Source organism: Pteropus medius, unplaced genomic scaffold (genome assembly GCF_902729225.1).
Source record: "Pteropus medius unplaced genomic scaffold, Ma_sr-lr_union100, whole genome shotgun sequence".
NCBI classification, from domain to species: domain Eukaryota; kingdom Metazoa; phylum Chordata; class Mammalia; order Chiroptera; family Pteropodidae; genus Pteropus; species Pteropus medius.
In genome coordinates, this window is record NW_024354498.1 from 74037 (window position 1) to 94763 (window position 20727).

The window sequence follows — 20727 nt, forward strand, 5'->3', positions numbered from 1 at the left end:
CTTCCTTTGAAATATTAATTCGAATGGACTTAAATTATATATATGCCACTCAACCAAGAGTTTAATAAGCATTAGTTAAGAACTAACAAATCTAATGATTTTTTAACATTCAGCTTTTATAAAAGCAGTTGTATATTGTAGAAAATAGTGTTTTGAATATAATTTTATCTTAATGAAAAAGTCGCTGACCTTAGTATATAAAAACTAAATTGAGAGAACACAGCTATATTATTACTCCACACTCATTGTCGTTAAAGTTTTATTTGTGACAACATTGAAGGATGTGGAAAGTATTATGCTAAGTGATGTAAGTCAGACAGAGAAAGACAAATACCATGATTTCACTTATATGTGGAATCTAAAGAACAAAATAAACAAACAAAACAGAAACACTCAAAGATGCAGGGAACAAGTTGACGGCTGCCAGATGGTAGGGAGGTTGGGGGACTGGGTAAAAAAGATAGAGAGATTAAGAAGTACAAATTGGTAGTTACAAAATAGTCATGGGGGTGTAAAGTAGAGCATCGGGAACAAAGTCAACAATATTATCATATCTATGTATAGTGCCAAGTGGGTACTAGACTAGTCAGGGGAATCGCTTATAAATTATATAAATGTCTAAATACTATGCTGTATACCTGAAACTAATATTAAATATTGAATGTCAACTGTAATAGAAGTCAAAAAAGGGGGGAAAAAGATGAAGGGGAATAAGAGGTTCGAACTTCTAGGTAGGTATAAAACAAATAAGTCATGGGGATGTGGTCTATAGCACAATCAGCAGTTCTGTGATAGCACTGTATGCTATGGTGATCACTTTAGGTATATAAAAATTGGATAACTATGGTGGACACCTGAAACTAACACAATATTGTATGTTAGCTACATTTTAATAAAAAATCTTTTTAAAAGAAGTTTTATTAAAATTATGGTCTCTACAAAGTAAGATTTCCAATTTTATAATCGACATGTTAAAAATGGTGACATTCTTTCACATAACCAAACTAGTTTAAAGGGTTCTCAGCATAAATTATTTGCTTTAATTTCTGTTAATCTGTCTCTTTTAAAATAACTGGAAGGAATATTTTATTAAAATGTGTATTAGAAATGGAGCATCATGTAGGTTTACATTAGAATAGAGGCTCTCTGGCCAAGTGTTCAGTTTCTGGCAGAAGTGACCCCATGCTCCAGAGGCATATTAGTTGTTTCTTTGATGTGACCCTTGTCTTTTATAAAATGTATTATGTTGCCACCACTTATTAATTTTTACTAATCCTTTTAAAAATGAATTATGCATTTTTGCCTGGACTTTAAATTTTAGACTTTAATATTTAGGGTAATAAATTTTACAAATTCACTACCCACTCCTGACAGCACGAAACTAGTATAAGAATAGACATATAGATCAACGGAATAAAATTAAGAGTCCAGAAAGTAATCCCTCACATTTACAGTCAATTATTTTCAACAAGGATGCCAGAACATTCAATGGGAAAAGAATAGTCTTTTCAACAAATGGTGCTAGGACAACTGAATTTTCAGATGCCAAAAAGTGAAGTTAGCTCCTCACCACATACCATATACAAAAATAAACTCAAAATGGACCAAAGGCCTAAATATAAGAGTTAAAACTATAAAATTCCTAGAAGAAAACACAGGTATAAATCCACATGACCTTGGATTAGGAAATAATTTCTTAAGCATGACATCAAAAGCACAATCAACAAAAAAATAGATAAACTGAACTTCATCAAAATTTAAAAATTTTGTGCATCAAAGGACACTACCAAGAAAGCAAAGACAACTGACACAATAGAAAATATTTGCAAATCGTGTATCTTAAAAGAGACTTGTATCTAGAATATATAAAGAATTCTTTCAACTCAATAATTAAAAGACAAATAACTCAATTTAAAAATGGGCAAAGAATCTGGGTAGACATTTCTCCAAAGAATATATACAAATAGCCAATAAGCACATGAAAAGATGCTCAATATCATTAGCCATTAGCCATCAGGGAAATGTGAATGAAAAGCACAACAGGATACCACTTCACATCCACTGGGATGGCTCTGAACAAAAAGACAGTACTAACAAGTGCTGCAGAGGGTGTGGAGAAATTGGAACCTTGTACACTGCTGGCAGGAATGTAAAACGGGCAGCCACTTTAAAAAAATTTGGCAGGCAGTTCCTCAAAAGGTTAAACCATAGAATTACCATATGACCTTGCAATTCCACTCAAAGATACACAGACATACAGACAGACCAGAGACAGACAGACACACACACACACACACACACACACACGAGAAATTAATTGTACACAAATGTTGACACTATAGTCATAAAGGCCAAAAAGTGGAAACCATCCAATTGTCAATCAGCTCATGAATGGACTAAAAGATATATCCATACAGCAGATTATTCAGTAAAAAGAAATGAATAATAAAAAAAATTTTTTTAAGAAAGAAAAGATGTGGAACCAAGAAATACTGCAAAGATGAAACTAATAGGTCATGGCTACTGACTGAATATGAAGAATGATAAATGGGAAAGATTCAAATAAAACTTTGATTCTTCAAGAAAATGCGGTGTCCGTAATAGAGGACAAAAAAGGAATGATGCACTGACACATGCTACAACATGGATCGTTGAAAACATTATGCTAAGTGAAAGGAGCTAGTCACAAAGACCACATATTATCAGATTGCATTTATATGACATGTCCAGAATAGGCAAATCCATAGAGACAGAAAGTAGACTGGGGGTTGATTAGAGTTGTAGGGGACGAAGAGGGTTGATAAGAGTAATAATAAAGGGTATGGGGTTTCTCCTTGGGGTAATGAAAATTCTCTAAAATTGATTGTGATGATGGTTGCACAAGTTTGTGAATATATAAAAACCACTGAATCACACATTTTAAATGGGTGAATTATATGGTATGTGTATATAGTTATTACCAAAAAAATTATTTCAACATTTAAATTAAATCTAGGATTAGAAAGGAACACCTAACTGCAGCTCATCTTCTATCTGTTCTAATTACAAGACATGGCATATGTCAACAAGATCTAGAGTGACATCTCATTGATCATGTTAATATCAGAGGCACTCAAAGAATGTTGTTTCCTGCAGCTATTGTAAGGCAGTGCCTGACTAATCATCACCTGAGCCTCTCCAACTTTCCCTATTGTACAAACTGATGTTTCACAAAATAGCATCTTGACTATGCAGCTGCAAAGAGAATTTTGCAGAGGCTGAAGACCACTGCAAAGAAATTAGGGCTCTCTGACAGCTGTCTCAGATTAAAGGAGAAGTGAATAACAAGTAGATGTCAAACAGTCCACCTCTCAGAGAGCCAGAAAACTCCTAAGCACCATAAAGCGGTACTACCATATCTAACCCAACCATAACCAAATAAGAGCCAATAGCTACTGGGAAGGAAGAATGTACTATTAATACTTTGGATAAGGCAATGATGACCACAGACTTTCAGCTACAGAATTCATATACTCATCTATCCAATAAATATTTCACACCTAATATGCATAGGGTTTGCTCATATGTGATACATGAGTGGCTAAAATGCAGTGGACAGCCCCTGTCCTCAAGACATAAACAATCAACTTAGAAGCAATCACAACATCTGGACTACAAAAGACTAAATGAAGAGGTCATCCTGAGCTCAAAGGCAGCTATACTGTGACAAAAAGCATGTGTTAATATACACTTCTATGACATGTAAAGAATGATTGCTACTTCATCATTTTAAATGAGGGAAGAAATCTGCCAAGATGGACTCTAAAAACTTTACTGAAAGCTGTTTATTAGGCTCTTAGATTCAATGACTTACTGATATTTTTAAAGAGAAAAGTATTTGGACATCTGCTCATGTTCTTTGCCCTATGAAGTGATAAATATCATAGGAATTCAGAGATACTGCCATCTCTCGTATTATGAAAAGCATTAAAGTTGACTGTTTAAAATGGCATCCCGACGCTTTCTATCACAGATAAAATCGGGCCCTAGTTCCTCTATATGCTTACCACAAAGCCCTTGCCAATCCTAAACTTCTGAAATCAATATAGGTTTTAGGTTAAAATGTAGCATAAAAGAAGTATCTTTACTAAGACGCAGAAATGAAAAAAATGCTAATTATTAATCCCAAGATCCCAAGGCATTCGATTGGTTTGATTCAAAGGCCAATAGTAAATTAAATTTTTTTAACATGATCATTACTTTGAAGGGAAAAAGGACAATGGTGTGGAGGGGAAGAAAAAAGTGAAGGAGTACTTGTATAATAGAGAAGGCAAAAAATACTACCAAAAGTCACCATCCCTAAACCAAATTTAAAACCAATCCAACCACTTCATTACAGTAAAGTAGGGAAATAATGTAACTTGTGTTTTCTTTGTCTTCTTTGGGCTCAGATGTGATCGTTTACTTTAAAAGGAATAAGTCATCACAGTATTATTAAAGTATATTTTTTATATATATACAAAATGTACCAAAATACACTACAATAGCAGTTGTGTGTCCACCCATATTTATTTTTTCAAGAACATTAAAATCTATACAAATTAGCAGAAACCAGGGCCTTAAAGAACGGTGACTATAAATTTTTTAATGAAAATTTCACAAGTGTGGACTCTATAATACAAGAATCTAGTACACTATGTCAACTATTACTAAAGCAACTCTGATTTTTTTGATGACTTTCTTGGAGGGCTGAACTTCCTGAAAGAGTATTAAAGGCAAGAGATAGTGTGCAGCTAAAGGTCAAACCAAAGCCATGCATGTTACTCCTTAGCAACCAAGTTTAAGAAGACAGGGCAGAAAATGGAAAGAGATGCCACGGAGAACTTAAGAGTGCTTTCTCTTAAGTACTTCACCAGATCCTCTTCCTTTCATAAAGCACATGAATCCAATTCCCTACTTTCTCCAGCCTTGCCCCTGGGTTGCCTGGTCTTGCAGTAGAGAATCTGGCAGTGGTATTTAAAAACAGCATTTACATAGTAAATAGTGCATCCTACGGACAAACTTAAAAGACTTCCATCTCAGTTGGCCCCTTAATGTAATTCAGCAACCTATCTTGTAAGTTCTTAGCTTCCTGTCCTGGCCTACCCCATAAGACAAAGGCTTTTCAACCTTTTGCCACTATCCTCCAGCTTTGTACCCAACCTTTGCAGGTCCTTCTGTATTAGCAGATAAATTTGCTGCACAGAGCGAGTAGCTCCCAACATTCAAACACTCTTTTTTATTTTATGTCCCTGGCTCTCCAATTTCCTCCTCTCAGCTAATGGCATGACTAGCCACTCCATCTCCCAAGGTAGAAACCTTAGGGTTCTCCTTGAATTCTCTTTCTCCCTCAAATTCCCACCCCTATTTTATCACCAAATTTCATCCATTTTACTTCCTCTCTTGAATCCAGCTCCCTTTCTCTACCTTCATTATTATGAAGCTTTGTAGGATCTTCTTTATCTTATACGTGAACCATTTCAACTATTCTCTGACACTAATCTCTCCTTCACCTATTCTTATTCTATATTACTACCAGGATTCTCTTCCTAAAATAAACTCAATCTCTGTCAGATTGGCAAAAACTAAAAAGGAAAATAATATTGTGTTGGGCAGAATGTAGGGAAATGGACATTCTCATTATTCAAAATACCAAGGCAATATAAGATTTGTAGTATACCCTTCGATCCACCAATTCTATTTCTAGAAATTTATTCTAAAGAATTAAACAGAGAGTGCACAAAGATATACAAGCACATCCTAAACTTCCCATCATTCCCAGCAAAGGCCAAGACTTTTTACCATTTGCCTAGAATGTCTCCCTCCCACCCATGCCCTTGTTCATCTTGTAAAACTAGAACTCGTCCTTGAACTCAAAGGTCAGCAACTCCATCCTGTCCCCACAGCAGTTCAGTCACATTTCTGCATCACAGTGCAACCTATCTTTCTCTCCCACTGTAGACTGTAATAAGCTCTCCAAAGGCAATGGTTTTATGGTTGTTTTTTTTTTTTCATTAGTACATATCCATATCTGCACTACTTATATGTGACACACAGTAGGGGCCCAATAAACAATATGTTGAATAAAGGCGTTTTCCTCTTTACACGAAGGATTCTCTGATCTCCAAAATCTCAAGAATTTTAAAAGGTATTTCCTAAAATGCTAGACTCCGAAATGTTATATTAAATTCCTGTATTACAACAGATATGCAAGCAAAGAAACAGTCTCATGAATTTATATAAGCAAATAATATGTGAGTCTTTGACGTTTAATTCCTAAAGCATAAGAATTTCAATATGGGTCAGAAACATGGTCTATCCTACTGAAGACTTTATCTCTGAAAGTGGTACCAAGAAATACGCTGTACAAAGACATAGGTATCCTCCCAGATATAAGTTAAACATTTAGAGATGTGTTCTAAAACACCTTACTTTTCTTCAATAACCTGATAGGAGTCCATCATACTCGAAATCATGTTTTGGAATCATTTATGGTTCAATGCTATGCCAGAGCTCTTTTCCATGCTATCTGTTGTATAAATGATATTTTACATAAGCATATGTAAGTATTACCTTAGTACTGTATATTCATATACAAGAATATAAGCAGTTTAGTTATACATTTTTTTCCAAGTTGAATTCTTTTTAAGTTTCAAAAGGGTTCCGAATTCTAATAAAGGCTGGTAACAGCCTAATTACACCCTTCATGATTTCACTGAGCTCACTATTCCTTTCCATCTATTTTTCTAGAGTAAAGAAATCTCATCTTTCTACTGTGTGCTTAAAGAGAAATGACTCTTTACTCTGTACCATTTCATTTTTCTTAATTTTGAGTTATCTTACAGGCTCCAAACCAAAATGATGAAGGTCTGTGAAATTTAATTTTATAGAAGTCAAGATAATTTCACCCCTGATATAAGTTAGGAAAAACAGCCTTCAAAAATACCTTTGACAATCACTATACCCCAAGACTTACAGGAAATCATAAGGTAGTCCTCACAGTTGCTTTTGTCATCATCTTGCTGGTCCACAGGGATCCCATTGGCATCTATGACTGCTTCAGAGGCACAATCTGCTACCAATACTTCTTCTGAAACTACGTCAGTTGTCAGAGGATCAGTGACGATTTCTGCCTCTACTACACTGTCATGAACGACATGTTCAACGTGTCCAACGTCAGACACGTGTATAGATTCACTTGTCAAGACATGTTCTGGTATAGACATTGACGCTGAAGTAATATCAGAGGCTAAAACATCATCTGGGACTGTGCAGTGTGCTAAAGAAACTTCTTCAGTTACATCTGAGTCCAGCACTTGCTCTGGAATGATGACTGTTTCAGATACATCTGCTTCACCCATGATATCTGAGCACTGAACATCTTCTATGACAACGTCCTCAATAACATCTTGGATTACAACTGAGTCTGGGTCATCAGGAACGAAGTTATGCACGGTTATGTCTGAATCCACAACATCTGAAACAAAAACAGTTTCTTGTACTTCCACAACAATCTGATCACCATCCATGTGTGTAGCACCTTAAAAAAAAATTAAAATCACAAATTTCAGGTAGGCATGCATGATTACCTCGATTAATGTAAACGTTATTTAATTTCTACCAGGAAATCAGACTAGCGCCTCACTTTTCTCAAACGTTAAAACATTAAAGAAATAGAGAAAATCTATTTTTTAATATCAGAAATGAAAAATTTTAATACAAGAACGTTTATACTCTTTCCAAATCAATGAATAGATAAGGAAATAATATATAAACAAACAACTGAGGGAGTCACAAAGAAGAATATTCATGAAAATAAGTCTAAGCTCACTAAAATTAAACTCATCTGCATAGGTACTTAAGGAATGATTATAAAAATTAATAAGTAAAGCAACTTCAGGTAGAAAATATACCATTTTCCTTCATTACATGTGTTTTTCATTTCTTTTCCTTCTTGCTCCATCTCTCTCCTCAACTCATACATTTTCTTCTTTCTCTTTCTCCCATGTTTACTTCCGTTTTATTTTTCTCCTCTCTCCCTCTTTATTCTGATACAGTATCCCACCAATATCCTCCATTTATGACTATGGAAATTTAGAAATTATATTGTGAATCTAGGGTATAAAAGGATTGGGACATAAATAAAAAGAAGGCTGGAAGGCCACAATTGAAGAGGAAAAGAAACTGGTTAAGGAGCCTCCGTGGATAGATGAGATGAAGAAAAGTGCAGCTGCTCTGGAGAGTGGAGGGTGAGGTTAGCTGCCTCCATTCAGCCTCCTCCCAAACCCCCATACTCCAATCCCACAGGCAGTTCCTCAGAACATAAAAAACCCTACTCTAGTCCACTCTGCAGTTAAGAATGAAGGTAGAGGGTTGAATCAATCAAAGCCCAGCGAGATTAAATGACTTCACCAAGATCACACAGTTTGCAGAGATTATGGTGCTCAGTAAATATTACTTTGTTTGAATGCCACAAATGGAACTCTAAATCAGCTATCCTTGCCAAAAACATAACGTAAGATAAAAGAAAACGAATCTGGTACCTTGGCCTCTGGTCTAGAGAAAAGCAAACAAAGTTTTATAAAAGTCTTACCTAAAAAACTATTCATTCTATTCGTGTTTCTGGATGTGACTCAGACCAGGCTGAGTCGAAGCAGCTGCCTAACTCAATGACTGTATCACTGGCCAGGCCCTCAGAGACACACATGGCTTTGTTTAACAAACACGAATGATCAGCAAGAGCCAAAGAACCTTAAAAAATGTAGGAAATCTTAAAGCCAGTTAATATCCAAGAGTATGTTTGCTTTAATTCCTATAGAACTTCTACAAAATGCTTTATACTCATTTGTTTTCAATATTGTCAATATTAACACCAAGCAACAGATCACTCTAATCTCCATTTTGCAGACATGAAGATGAAAGCATTTAGTGGCAAGAGCAATGGTTAAAAAATCTAAACCAGAGAGCAGGGTTTAGACACGTATTAGTTTTGTGACCTTGGGCAAGTCATTTAACCTCTGAGTTCCGGTTTCCTCATCAGTAAAATGAGGACAGTAGTATCTGCCATGCATACCTCACAGGACTGTTGTGATGATCAAATGGGAATGTATGGGAAGTGTTCTGTAAAACTGTAATGAGAGGTTTCATTATTATTAGGACATATGAAAACGGAGGCCCTGGCAGATTAAGTGACTTGCTCAAAGATAAACGAACACTATAAGTGTTAACATTCAGGGCTAAAATGCAATAGCCCTTCAATCTACCACTGAGCCCATGACCTACGCTTGCTTGTGGCAAGATTGAGCTAGTAAATACTGTGTGTTTCTCCTCAAAGAGCTTAGTCTCTCTTTCGAGCACATTTGTTATACTTCATGTTCTAATGAAGAAAAAATTATGATTTTGCTTTTATCAATATCAAACTGAAATTACCAAACTTGAGTCAAAAGACTATCCTAAATTATTAGGAAAAATACATAGAGCACCACCCAAGCGGTTTTAGAGATTAAAGAAAGTTAAAATTAAAAATCGCCAAGGTTTAATTTTCTGATATTGTTAATTGCTATTTCCTTAATATATTGCAATATGATCATTTCGAGTAGAATGGAAAACTCATTAATATTTTATTTATAAGGACAGCTAGCTAATGTGATATAAAACCATCTTACCTCATAAAACCTAGCATAATCACTTTACGATGTTATACAATTGGAACCATGGATAATCTAAAATTGTGAATAATTTTTTTCTACTTTTAGAACTTCATGAATATAACTTTCCTTGTATAGTTTGGGGAGTGAGATAAGAATCTGTCTTACTGAAGCAAAAGGCTTCTTTTGTCAACCTGTGAGACGGGGTTGTAAAAGTAGGATGGAGTCAGAATGTGGAGGGCCTTAGGTTTATACTTTACCTGCTGGGTAATGGAGAAATGACTTGATCCACGTGTTATTTTACAATGAGTGCTCTGAGTGGTGGGCTATATAAAAGAGACTAAGTGTGAGGAAAACAACATAAAAGTTATTGCAGACTAAGAATGAGATGACAGAACCTGTCTATATGGTAGGACATAGAATGAAGAGATGTAAGCAAGGAACATGTCAAAAAAAGAACAGGACTTAGTGCTATAACTGGGCAAGATGAGAATAACTGAAGATAACACTAAGGTTTTGACACAGCTGCTGTTGCTGACAAGAATATGAGAGCTGGTTGTGAGGGAGCCAAATTTTTAAGGAGGGCAATGATGTGTTCCCTTTAATATTTGCAGGCTTGACAAGATAACAAGATACCTAAGTGTGAATATCAATGTCAGAGTCTAGCAATTCATCTACTTGATAACCAATTCCAAATTTGGTAGCTGGAAAATGTAACAACCCTAGTAGTTATACCTGTTGGATCAAAAAATGAATGTGGCTCTTGTGGTTGTAATTCAAGTCCATCTTCATCCATGGCCTTTAATTCTCATCAGTCACAGCTCCTAAATGAAGGGAAAAAGTAAACCAAGTATTACTTTTTTATAGCATGTATTTAAAATGTCACCATATTTACCGTTCTGAAACACTCAGAATTATGTGACAGACGAACATCTATCAAAAACATATCTACCTAAAATAAACGAGAACTTAATTGATTTCTAATGATATATGGGCATCTACATGACAAGGCAAGGCACGTAAATCAAACATGTCAACTCTGCCTAGACTTTTAGAGATATTGCTTACATACAACAAGTGCACACATCTTGATGAATTTTGACACATACATATATAATCACTACACTACCCAGACCAAGATATTGAACATTTCCAGCACCCCAGCACTCGTCTCCTCTCAGTCAATATGTCCCACAATCCCTCAAGGGTAACCAGTTTTATTAAGTTTCAACTTAAACTCTGTACCTTACTGGGGGGAAATTTCTGCACAATTTTCATATTACTTCTCTAAATTCAATGTAGTCTGCTATCTTTCAACCGGTATGTTAAACATCAGTAAAAACTCAAAGTGCATAATTATAGTAAACACCCTTTGGGGTTTCTTCTAACTCATAATGACCTCTCTTGACTAACTCTCCAATCTAAAGAAGGAAATTCCCACAGTGTGTTTATACTCTCCTGGTCATAAAGTTGATTGCACTAGCTATAAAACAGTAAATATAACTTCATCTTTGAGTGCAATAACATCAAAGTCCTACCCCTCAGACCTGAATGCATGAGCAAGGATCAGTTTGTGTGTCTGTCCTGCTGGCTGGAATATAGGAGTTGAGCATGGAAAGGAGGCTTACCAATAGCTTTTTGCTCCTGGTTCTAGACCTTTCTCAGGTCCAGCTACAGAACCTTGACTGCCTTGAGTTTTTGCAAGACATCCCAATGATCTTAATGCTCCCTTTTCTACTTAAGCCAAAAACTTACAACAAAAAGAACTTAACCCATAAAATAATATACTACTTAATATTAATGACTGTTTCAAAAGAGCAGACATCAGTGTGGTTTATTCATATTGTAAATAATTACATAAACCTCCTTCCTCATTGGTTTCCTTATCTCTACTTTTTCACTTTCTAATCTAACCTAAATGATACTATTAGATATATTTTTCTTTTACCTTTATCATTTTTGCTGATTACATAAGTGTTGCATGCTTATTAAAATTTCAAATAATAGAAGCACAAGTCATTTTTCTAAAGCATCAGCTAGATGATGCCATTCCTCTATTCAAAAATATTTAATAGCTCCCTGATGCCTCCAAATAAAGTTCATACTCCTGGCACCTTCTAAGTTCTGGCCCCAAACTATCTATCATCTCCCCTAACGTTCCTTCAAGCACCTTTCCCCATTACCACATGCACACCCTTCAGCCAAACAAAAATGCCATGCCCAATGTCCCCATAAGACCCCAACTCTATATTGGGCTCAAGGTTTCTTCTACCTGGAACACCTTTCCCCTATCATCTCTGCTTGGACTTTTCCCTCAAATCCCCTTCCCTACTAAATTCCCTATTTTCAGATGCTAAATATATAGAGATGTGTTTATGTGTATATATATATCCATGAGAAATTCAATTAACATTAATAAATGGATTTTCAGCATGTCGACTATTCAAGAAAGACCACGTTCAATGTTATTCAAATTGCTTCTAATTGAAAGGACCAACAAACCAAAAAAATTTCAACTATGAAAAATGAAAAGGGTACACCTCTGAATAAGTTGTCACTGCTCTCTCCCCACCAAAATCACCCCTGGCCATAATTCTTTTTCCCCTTTTGAAAATGTGATTACAAAATGATAAAGGTGAATTAAGCTTGTAAACATAATGACATACTACTACATTAAGGTATTTAAGGCCTCTCTCCCCAATTTCCCTACATAAACCCAATCCTACAAGCTCTAAGAATTCTCAACCTGCACAATAACTTCTTTCTTGGCGTTCATTCTCTTTGGCTTTTCTATTGGAGTTTGACAGGTAATCAATACCCTCAATTTTGAAATTCTCTTCCTCAGTTTCTTTAAACTGAGTTCTACTTCTCTTCCCACCTTCCCAACTGTTTACTCTGCCTCTCTTGACCCATTATTGCAGCCTTGCCCAAGGTGGTACACTCAGCCCTCTTCTCTTCTGCTTTCTCTTTTATCTCACAATTTCGACTACCAGTTACACAAAGATGATTCCCCAGAACCACTTACTCAGGCTAGCACCTAACACTTCCACCAGACTGTCTGCTGAATATTTTCATTGGAATAAAACCCTGCTTCTCCCGAATGACCACTGTGGCCTTTTCCTCTTTCTCTATTTATATTCAGTCAGTCAGTTGTCAATCTTGTCCATTCCTTGTCCATGACTTCTCAGGAATCTGTCCCTTTCTTGTTATTCTGTCACCATTCACTCTCAGCTTCATATTTCCTGATCCCTGGGGAACAAAAATAGCCTCTCAACTGTCCTTTTGCTTTCTGTCACTCCCACGGCAAATGACTAGGAACCTATTACAAGTAAGGGCCGCTGCCAAGTAGTGAGGCAGACTAATCAATCCTCCAAAGCACTGCTTTGACCACAGCACTCCACTGCTCAGAAAGCTTCTGCAGTTCCCGAATATCCAGTGAATTCTAAAAAATTTACCCAAGCTATTGTTAAGAGATATCTGCTATTATTCTCATCATTTTACATCATATCAATTTCCTAACATATTATGGCCCAATGGCGGGTGTCTCCTCACCTTATTTTGACTTGGGTGATCAGTGACTGTTCAACAAACACTGGTTGTTTTTCCTTCCATTTTATCATTATAAAAACTCAAATTGGGAAAAAACATGTTTTGTACTTCCAAGCAGAGAAGACTACACTTCAACTTTGAAACCCCTGTGGGGTTAGAAGTACTTCCTCTGACAATCAGAATGAAACCAATGTTCTTAGAATGGAAACTGCTCAGAAGAGTTCTCAGCATTGTGATAAAGTAAGGGTGCCCTGCCTTTGCTGCAGGAACCAAACTCATAGATTAGTTGAATCTGAACACGAGCAGAAAGAATCTAACAATTTGGGTGAATATATACTCATGTTTAGTCTGATTATCGAACGCCCTCAGAATACTTCTGGGATCCCACTTTCACCTCAAGTTCAGTAAAATATTCCCTTCCAGGTTACAGGAGTCATGATCCTGAAAATGCTGTGGAAGAATTCATAATTTTTAAAAATATACAGTTTTAAGAGAAAATAAGGGGTGGAGAGAAACTCAGGAAATTCACAAAAACTTTCTCCCATTCATTAAAGTAAAGCAATAAAAATACCATACCAAGCTAACAGGTATAGAAATGGTATTTTAGCTCATATTAGGGATAATGAATATAATTTATTTGTTTCATATCTCGTGATGCCTAGATACTTTCATGATCTCCCTCTTGGGCAAATTAACAGAATGCTTATACATTCACTTTACTTTTTGCAGCTAATACGCATATAAGAATCACTTTTCTGCTTTCAGTCTCCCAAAAATTCAATGTCTTTTAATTTTATGACTCAACTCATTCCTCTAAGTCACTCTCAGAGAACAAAATTATATTATACATGGTAGATGTAACTGCTCAAGCTACAGGAAAGGCAAACAAAAGCATTATCTTCCCTCTTAAGCTACATTTCTTTCCCAATTTTTTTTCCACATCATTCAATGTTAGCCATTTCTTCAGCTATCTAATTTTTAAATCTCGAAATATATTTCACTTCTTTTACCAATGCACCCCTTAAATTTATCTCAAAGCCAGCCACTCTTAAATTCATCCTATTTTCACTACTACACTCTAACAAGCTCTGGTCATCTAACATCCAGAACCCAGTGGGTCCTTCCAATCAAGAGTCAAGCCCTTCTTGAACTCAAGGATTTTCTTCTGTTGTTTCTAACTTTCTTCCATTTTCTCTCATCATTCTTATTAAAATTTCTATTATAGGATGTGAGGACTCCTAAATCTAGCCTCCCATATTGCCTTAACTTTTCTACTATATTTTTTTTCTCTTTGTCTTTCTACATTCTCAGAATCCCTAAACTTTCTTCTAAGCTAGCTAATTTGATTTTTACACTCCATTACTTAATTTTTATTTAAAAGATCCTGTTTTAATTCCAAAGTAAATTTAGTTTCTTTTTCACAGTAATCTTTTTGTTTGTTTGTTTCTTTTTTGGTGGATATATCTTCCCAAATAGCTGAGAATTTAAAATTTATTCTGTGCCCTATATCAAACTCCTCTGCTGTTTCATTATTCAGTTGACTGAATTTGGTGCCTCTCTTTCAGACTGTTTTTCCTCAAAAGCATAGTTCTTTTAGGTTGTCCATTCATATTTGTAGATGAGGGTTTAGAGTTACATTATGATAGGTAGGTTGTGTTTCCTCAGCCCATGTGAGAATACATTTGGCTAGCAATGAACCTAAGCTCTGACCACAGAACTCCTGTCTAGAATTAGTCTGTGGGAGAGATAGGAACCATGTAACTAGCCAGGCTTTCCTTTAATGATGGATGAGTATCCTATCCTCCAGGTTCTAGAGATCTAATACCCTCCAGGATAGCTAGCTACGAGCTACCTAAAGCACTGCCCCTACTTTCTCCCACAGAATCCACTTTGGAATTTCCTATGAATTTGCAATTCAGAGAGCTGAATTTCTGACATTATCTCATAAGGAAAACCACAGACAACTACACTGATAGGTAAACAGCTTAGTTTGCCAAAACTTTAATTACCTGGCTGTGCCCATGGCGTGCTCTTTCTCCTAGGACATCCTTGTTTTTGACATTAGGGATAATGGAAAATAACAATTTTTGGATGCTCTTATAACTGTCTGAATAGGTTCACTAACCTCTCTAGGGTTTTGCCATTGACTGGTTCTCAACTGCTTTATCCAACCAGAAATTCATCATATTCTGGTCTGCAAGTGGCATACCTCTCAAGTTTTGTTTCTCTGGAGTTATTTTTATATTTCCCCCTCAATATTATTTCAAAAGGAAAGAAAAGTAAATGTGTGTTCTTTAATGTATCTTGAATTTGAAGTCACAGCATGGAAATATGTTTAAAAAAAGTCTATGAGACAGAAATCAATCAATAGTAGTGAAAGGTTACAACTCTTATCAACACTTGACAGATACTAAAAATAAGGAAAGAGATGTATATAATATGAATCTAATAGTTTTAATTCAAATTCTGTTCCCTAAGAATAGAATATTTTATTTTCAAAAGACTTTGCCCACCTTCTGTGTCAAGAGGAAGAGTAAATGTCAGAGCCCTGTCTTTCCTTACCTTGCATTACTTGGAACTTCTGTACACTTGGCTCAAAAATTCAAGGCCAGCTTTTTGTTACAGATTAGTTTTTTCCATAAAACCATTTTGAGCCAATCAATAACTTCAAGGTTTTGTTTGTTTAAAGTCTAAAAGTTCAAACTTTCAAAATCTATTAAAATTTGGTCTTAAAATAAGCCTTCTTAAAGCCTTATTTTTCCAAAGCCCCTGTTCATGCTCAGATTAAGAGTTGCCAAAACACCTTCTGCACTTAGTTGCATTGATACGCTACAAACACTAAGCACTATACTTTTTAAAAGGTCTTGTCAAAAAAAAAAAAAGGCCTTTGTCTTTAAGACTGTATGTTGACATTAGGAAATGCATACACTTTCTAACTAGTTTCCAATTAAGTTGTACGGCCTCCTTAATAAAATATTACTATTTAATGCACTCAATAATTTATCAATCTATGTTCATTATGTAACATTCTACTGTATATCGTAATATATAACAATTCATCTCCTTGGATCGCTCTTTTTTGATTTTGTAGTGAAATTTAAAAAATAGTTTAGTAGCTTTTGTTGAGATTTTGAAGAGAAATTCTATTCATGTTTCCTCTAATGAAGTATTTGCCTTTAGTTGCAAGTGTACTGGAATGAAGTGTCTGAAACCCTTGATGTGATCAAAGAATGAAGACAGTGTTTTGATAATAATATGAAGTGGAGATTAATTTAAAGACTACACTGTACACGAAATAAACAAAATAAAACTCCAGGGGAAAACTTTTTAAAAGGGTAATTTGTGGAAAATTCAGTACATGATGAAGAAAGGTGAGTATTATCTTACTGAACTGTTTAATGAGCAAGATGTCTCCTTGTATTACAAAATCTTTCTAATAACACATTAGAATTATTGGAGGTTGGGGTGAATTAAAGCATTCCCACTTTCATGTTACCTTATTCAAGCTGGTAAGTGCTTTCCTTAGTTTTTAGTAACTAGTTGTAAAAGTCACATATTGCAGTGTTTATGGTTTTTAAACTATTTTAAATATTCTTAAACTATGAAACTTCTTTAAATTACTGTTTTTTCAGATCATGAACATGGTAACTTGACTAATCTGACCCTACTCTCCCTCGTCTATATGAACACATGCTTCCTATTACTGCTTTTCCTAAATACATTTACTTTGGGTAATTACTCTGTAAAGTTCTGTAAACTCAGAGCTGACACTAATAATGTTCTCTGTACATCTTAAACATTGGCAAGAATATAATCTCAAGCCTTTCAACAATTATAACAAAATCTTTAAATTGACAATTGCAGAATTATGGCGTGTTTTTACATTGATCTTTTGCTACTGCAATTAGCAGTATGTTTTGTACCTATAATTTAACAAATCCTTTAACTATTAAAAAAAAAAAAACCAGGCTGGACAGTGCAAGGGCTGGTTCGCAATACACCTGCTTATTACATGACCACTGAATATCAGCTCCACTGAGTATCAGCAGCATTAATTCCATGACCATTCTCTGGAGCAAAGATAGGCAGCCAGCTAATTTATAGCAAAAAAATTAAAAACTCCAAACCTGGCTTTTTTCAGGCATTTGGGGAGATAGTAAACTACTACTAAATAATAATCTAAAAGGGGGTGGGGGAAACAAACACATAATTTGAAACAAGGACAAAAAAAAAACCCATATATACAGAAAAAAAAAACTTGTAAGAAAACATTCTATAATTCTATGCTAGCACATTGAGGGAAAATGTAAGTTACCAGCACTAACTCAATAAGAGATAGAAAATCTAATCACCATAAAATTGAAAGGAAGAGGAGAAAGATATCTGTTACCCACTCAAAAAGCTCCAGGCTTTTCCCAAAGCTATCTGAACTATGCCAGGGCACAGAGGAGGAAAGCTTTCTCAATCACTTTTATAAAACTAATTTATCATTTTTTTAAAAACCAACAAAAATAATGTAATCAAACTACAAACTTGGTTAATTATGAATCCCAAGTATTTGCAAATGTGATCCATCATGTAAAATATATACATACACACACGTGTACAAACATACACAGACCTTGACAAAGTATGGTTATTCTAGAATTCAAGGATGGAGCCAAATAATAGCCAAATTAACAGGTCAAATAAGTAAAATCTTAATTTTTCTCAATAACTGCTGAAAAGCTGAAATTCAAAATCTATTTTTTATTTAAACAAACGATTCAAATTGGAACAGAAATTTTTTTTTAACAGTCAAAAACATACACAGGAATAAAATGCTAATACATGCTACAAAATGGATGACTCTTGAAAACATTATGCTAAGTAAAAGAAGCCAGACCAAAAAGACCACAAATTATAGGATTCCATTTATATGAAATGTCAAGAATAGGCAAATCCATACAGGCAAAAAGTAGATTAGTGGTTGTGCGGGGTAGAGGGTCAGGGGTAGGGGTAATACGATAATGAGAATTGCTACTGGGTACAGGGTCTCTTTTGGGGGTGCTAAAATATTCTAAAATTACTGGTGATGGCTGCACAATGCTGAATCTACTAAAAACCAGTGAACTGTACATTTTATTTTGAACTGTATAATTTTAAAGGGTATAAAAAACTGTATAATTTTTTAACAGCAGCTTTATTGAGATAAAGCTGTTATAAAATACACAAGTATATGCAAATCTTAAACTAGTTTATGTTACAACATGTGTTTTTGGATAGGAGAATGATATCGGTATCTACAAAAAGACGTGTGTTAAAAAACTAAGATAAAACACAAAGCATTCCTTTTAAAGTCAAAATTAAAACGAGTATGCCCATTAACACTATGGTTATTTAAGACTATGGAAACTGACAGTCAACACAATTAGGTAAAATAATAAAATGCAAGCTATAATTATTATTTGAAAAATTTTATAGTTATTTATATATAACCTAAGAAATCCAAAAGAATCAACTGAAAAATTACTATCAGTATGAATGAGTTGGTACAAAATTCATATACTTGAAGGCAAAAGCTTTCTTATGCAACACTGAAGAATGGAAAATCCCATTGATAAGAATAACTGAAAACTACTGAGGTTTCATATATAGAGAAATCATATATAGAGAAATAACTATATATTTCATATATAGAGAAATAAAAACAAATACATATATAGAGAAATCGATCTTGCTCTTGAATATGTCGAATCAGTAATATCAGTTCTCTCTTAATTAATCTCTACATTCAATCAAAATCCCAATATATTTTTGTTCTAAAGCAATCGACCTTATACAGGAAGGTCTGCTTTCAGACTTTATTCTGTTCTATTGATCAACCTGGCTTTGCGGTCACTGTCTTAATCACTATAATCTTAAAATAAGCTTTGATATATGGCAGTGTAAGTCTTCCAACTTTTTTCCCAAGATTGCCCATGCTATTACTGGCTCTTTGCATTTCTATATAAATTTGAGAGCTGGTCTATCAAAACAAAAAGGAAAGTCCTTTTGGGATTTCGTTTAGGATTGCACAGAATTTCTATAATATCAAAACTGACATCTTTGTAATATTGGTACTTCCAATCCATGAACATTATATTTCTCCCCATTAATCCAGTTCTCTCATTTCTCTTAATAATGCTGTTACTAAAGGTCTCAGTATGTTTTGTTAAATTTACATCAAGGTGCTGGATATTCTCTGACCTTATAAATTGCACTGGCTTTTAAATGTGACTTTTAAATTGTTGTTAGTATAGAGAAATACAACTGATTTTTACGTATCAGTCAATGTTCCCCAACTATAATGCAATAAAATTAGAAATATCATAAAGATAACAGAAAAAAAAATATCCCAGAAATTTGAAAACGAAGTTCTAAAGAATTCAATGGGTGATACAAAAAATATGAAAATCACAATATATTTAGAACTAAACAATAAAAATCGATTAATGTCAAAATCACAGCATCCAGTTATAGTTCAGAGGAAAATTTATAGTTTTAAAGGCACATATTATAAGAGTAGAAATTAAATACCAATGAGCTAAAACTCCAACTTAAATTTTTAAATGTCAGAATAAATGCAAATAAAATAGAAAGAAAGCAATATTATCAAATGAGCAGAAACAGAAAAGGTCAATAAGAACAATTTGAAAAGTCTTAATAACACAGGCAAGTTACTGGCAGTAGTGATCAGAAAAAAAGGAACAAATTAATTAAATTAGATATTTTAAAGTCATTAGAGAGACCTATATCTTATACCACTATAGTTGAAAATTTACATTTTCTAGAATATTATTCATAACAAAAAAAAGTCAAAAAAAGACTTACCACCATGAAAGAAACTATTAGTAAGTCAAAAACCGACTGACAAGAGAGACACCAGGCAGCTTCATATATGAATTCTATCTAACTTTCAAGAAACAGAGTATCTCTATGAAATACAGCTTGTTTCAAAAAGAAGAAATACTCCCCAATTCATCTTATGAAGTCAGCATAACCTTGTTTGTTATCAAAACAATACAAAGCCTACATGAAAAAGGAAAAGTGCATGGCAATAATAAAGGGATGCAAATATCTAGGGAATCCAAAGACAGTTTAAAACAGATAATGCAATTATCTAAAATAGTTTAAAATAGTTTAAAATATTAATGCAATTCTTCACACCAATAGATGCAGGAAGATCCGAAAAAAATCTGCTGCTGTTCACAATGAAAAGTCTAAAATAATAAGTAGAAGAAAATATAAACTAATAAATAACATCTACCCCTCCAAAAAACCCCCACAATATCATACTTAAAGACAAATTATAAGCACTCCAGTACCTAGACAAGGATACTTGTTATCGATGCTTTTAATTCAAAACTATGCTAGAGACATTAGTGTAGTTAAAATAGGAAAATAAAACTTTATTATTCACACACTACTTTGAAAACACAGAATTATAAATCGTTATTACTCCCATGTTTCATTGACTCTAAAGATACCACCA

At 34.5% G+C, this 20727-nt stretch overlaps 1 protein-coding gene across 8 annotated transcripts in view; it reads right to left on the bottom strand.

The window, feature by feature from the left end:
* Positions 1-20727, bottom strand: part of ZFX (zinc finger protein X-linked) — a 44745-nt gene that overhangs the window by 16334 nt on the left and 7684 nt on the right. For 2 of the 8 annotated variants that reach the window (XM_039852331.1, XM_039852329.1), the window contains exons 2-3: positions 10401-10489; positions 6995-7558 (exon numbers count right to left, since the gene is read on the bottom strand). In XM_039852331.1, the coding sequence (XP_039708265.1) occupies positions 6995-7558; positions 10401-10461 (625 nt within the window). In that variant the 5' untranslated portion in view covers positions 10462-10489. Of the gene's footprint in view, positions 1-6994; positions 7559-9091; positions 9147-10400; positions 10493-20727 lie in introns of all 8 variants that reach the window. The other 6 variants (XM_039852334.1, XM_039852332.1, XM_039852336.1 and 3 more) reach the window with 5 other exon arrangements.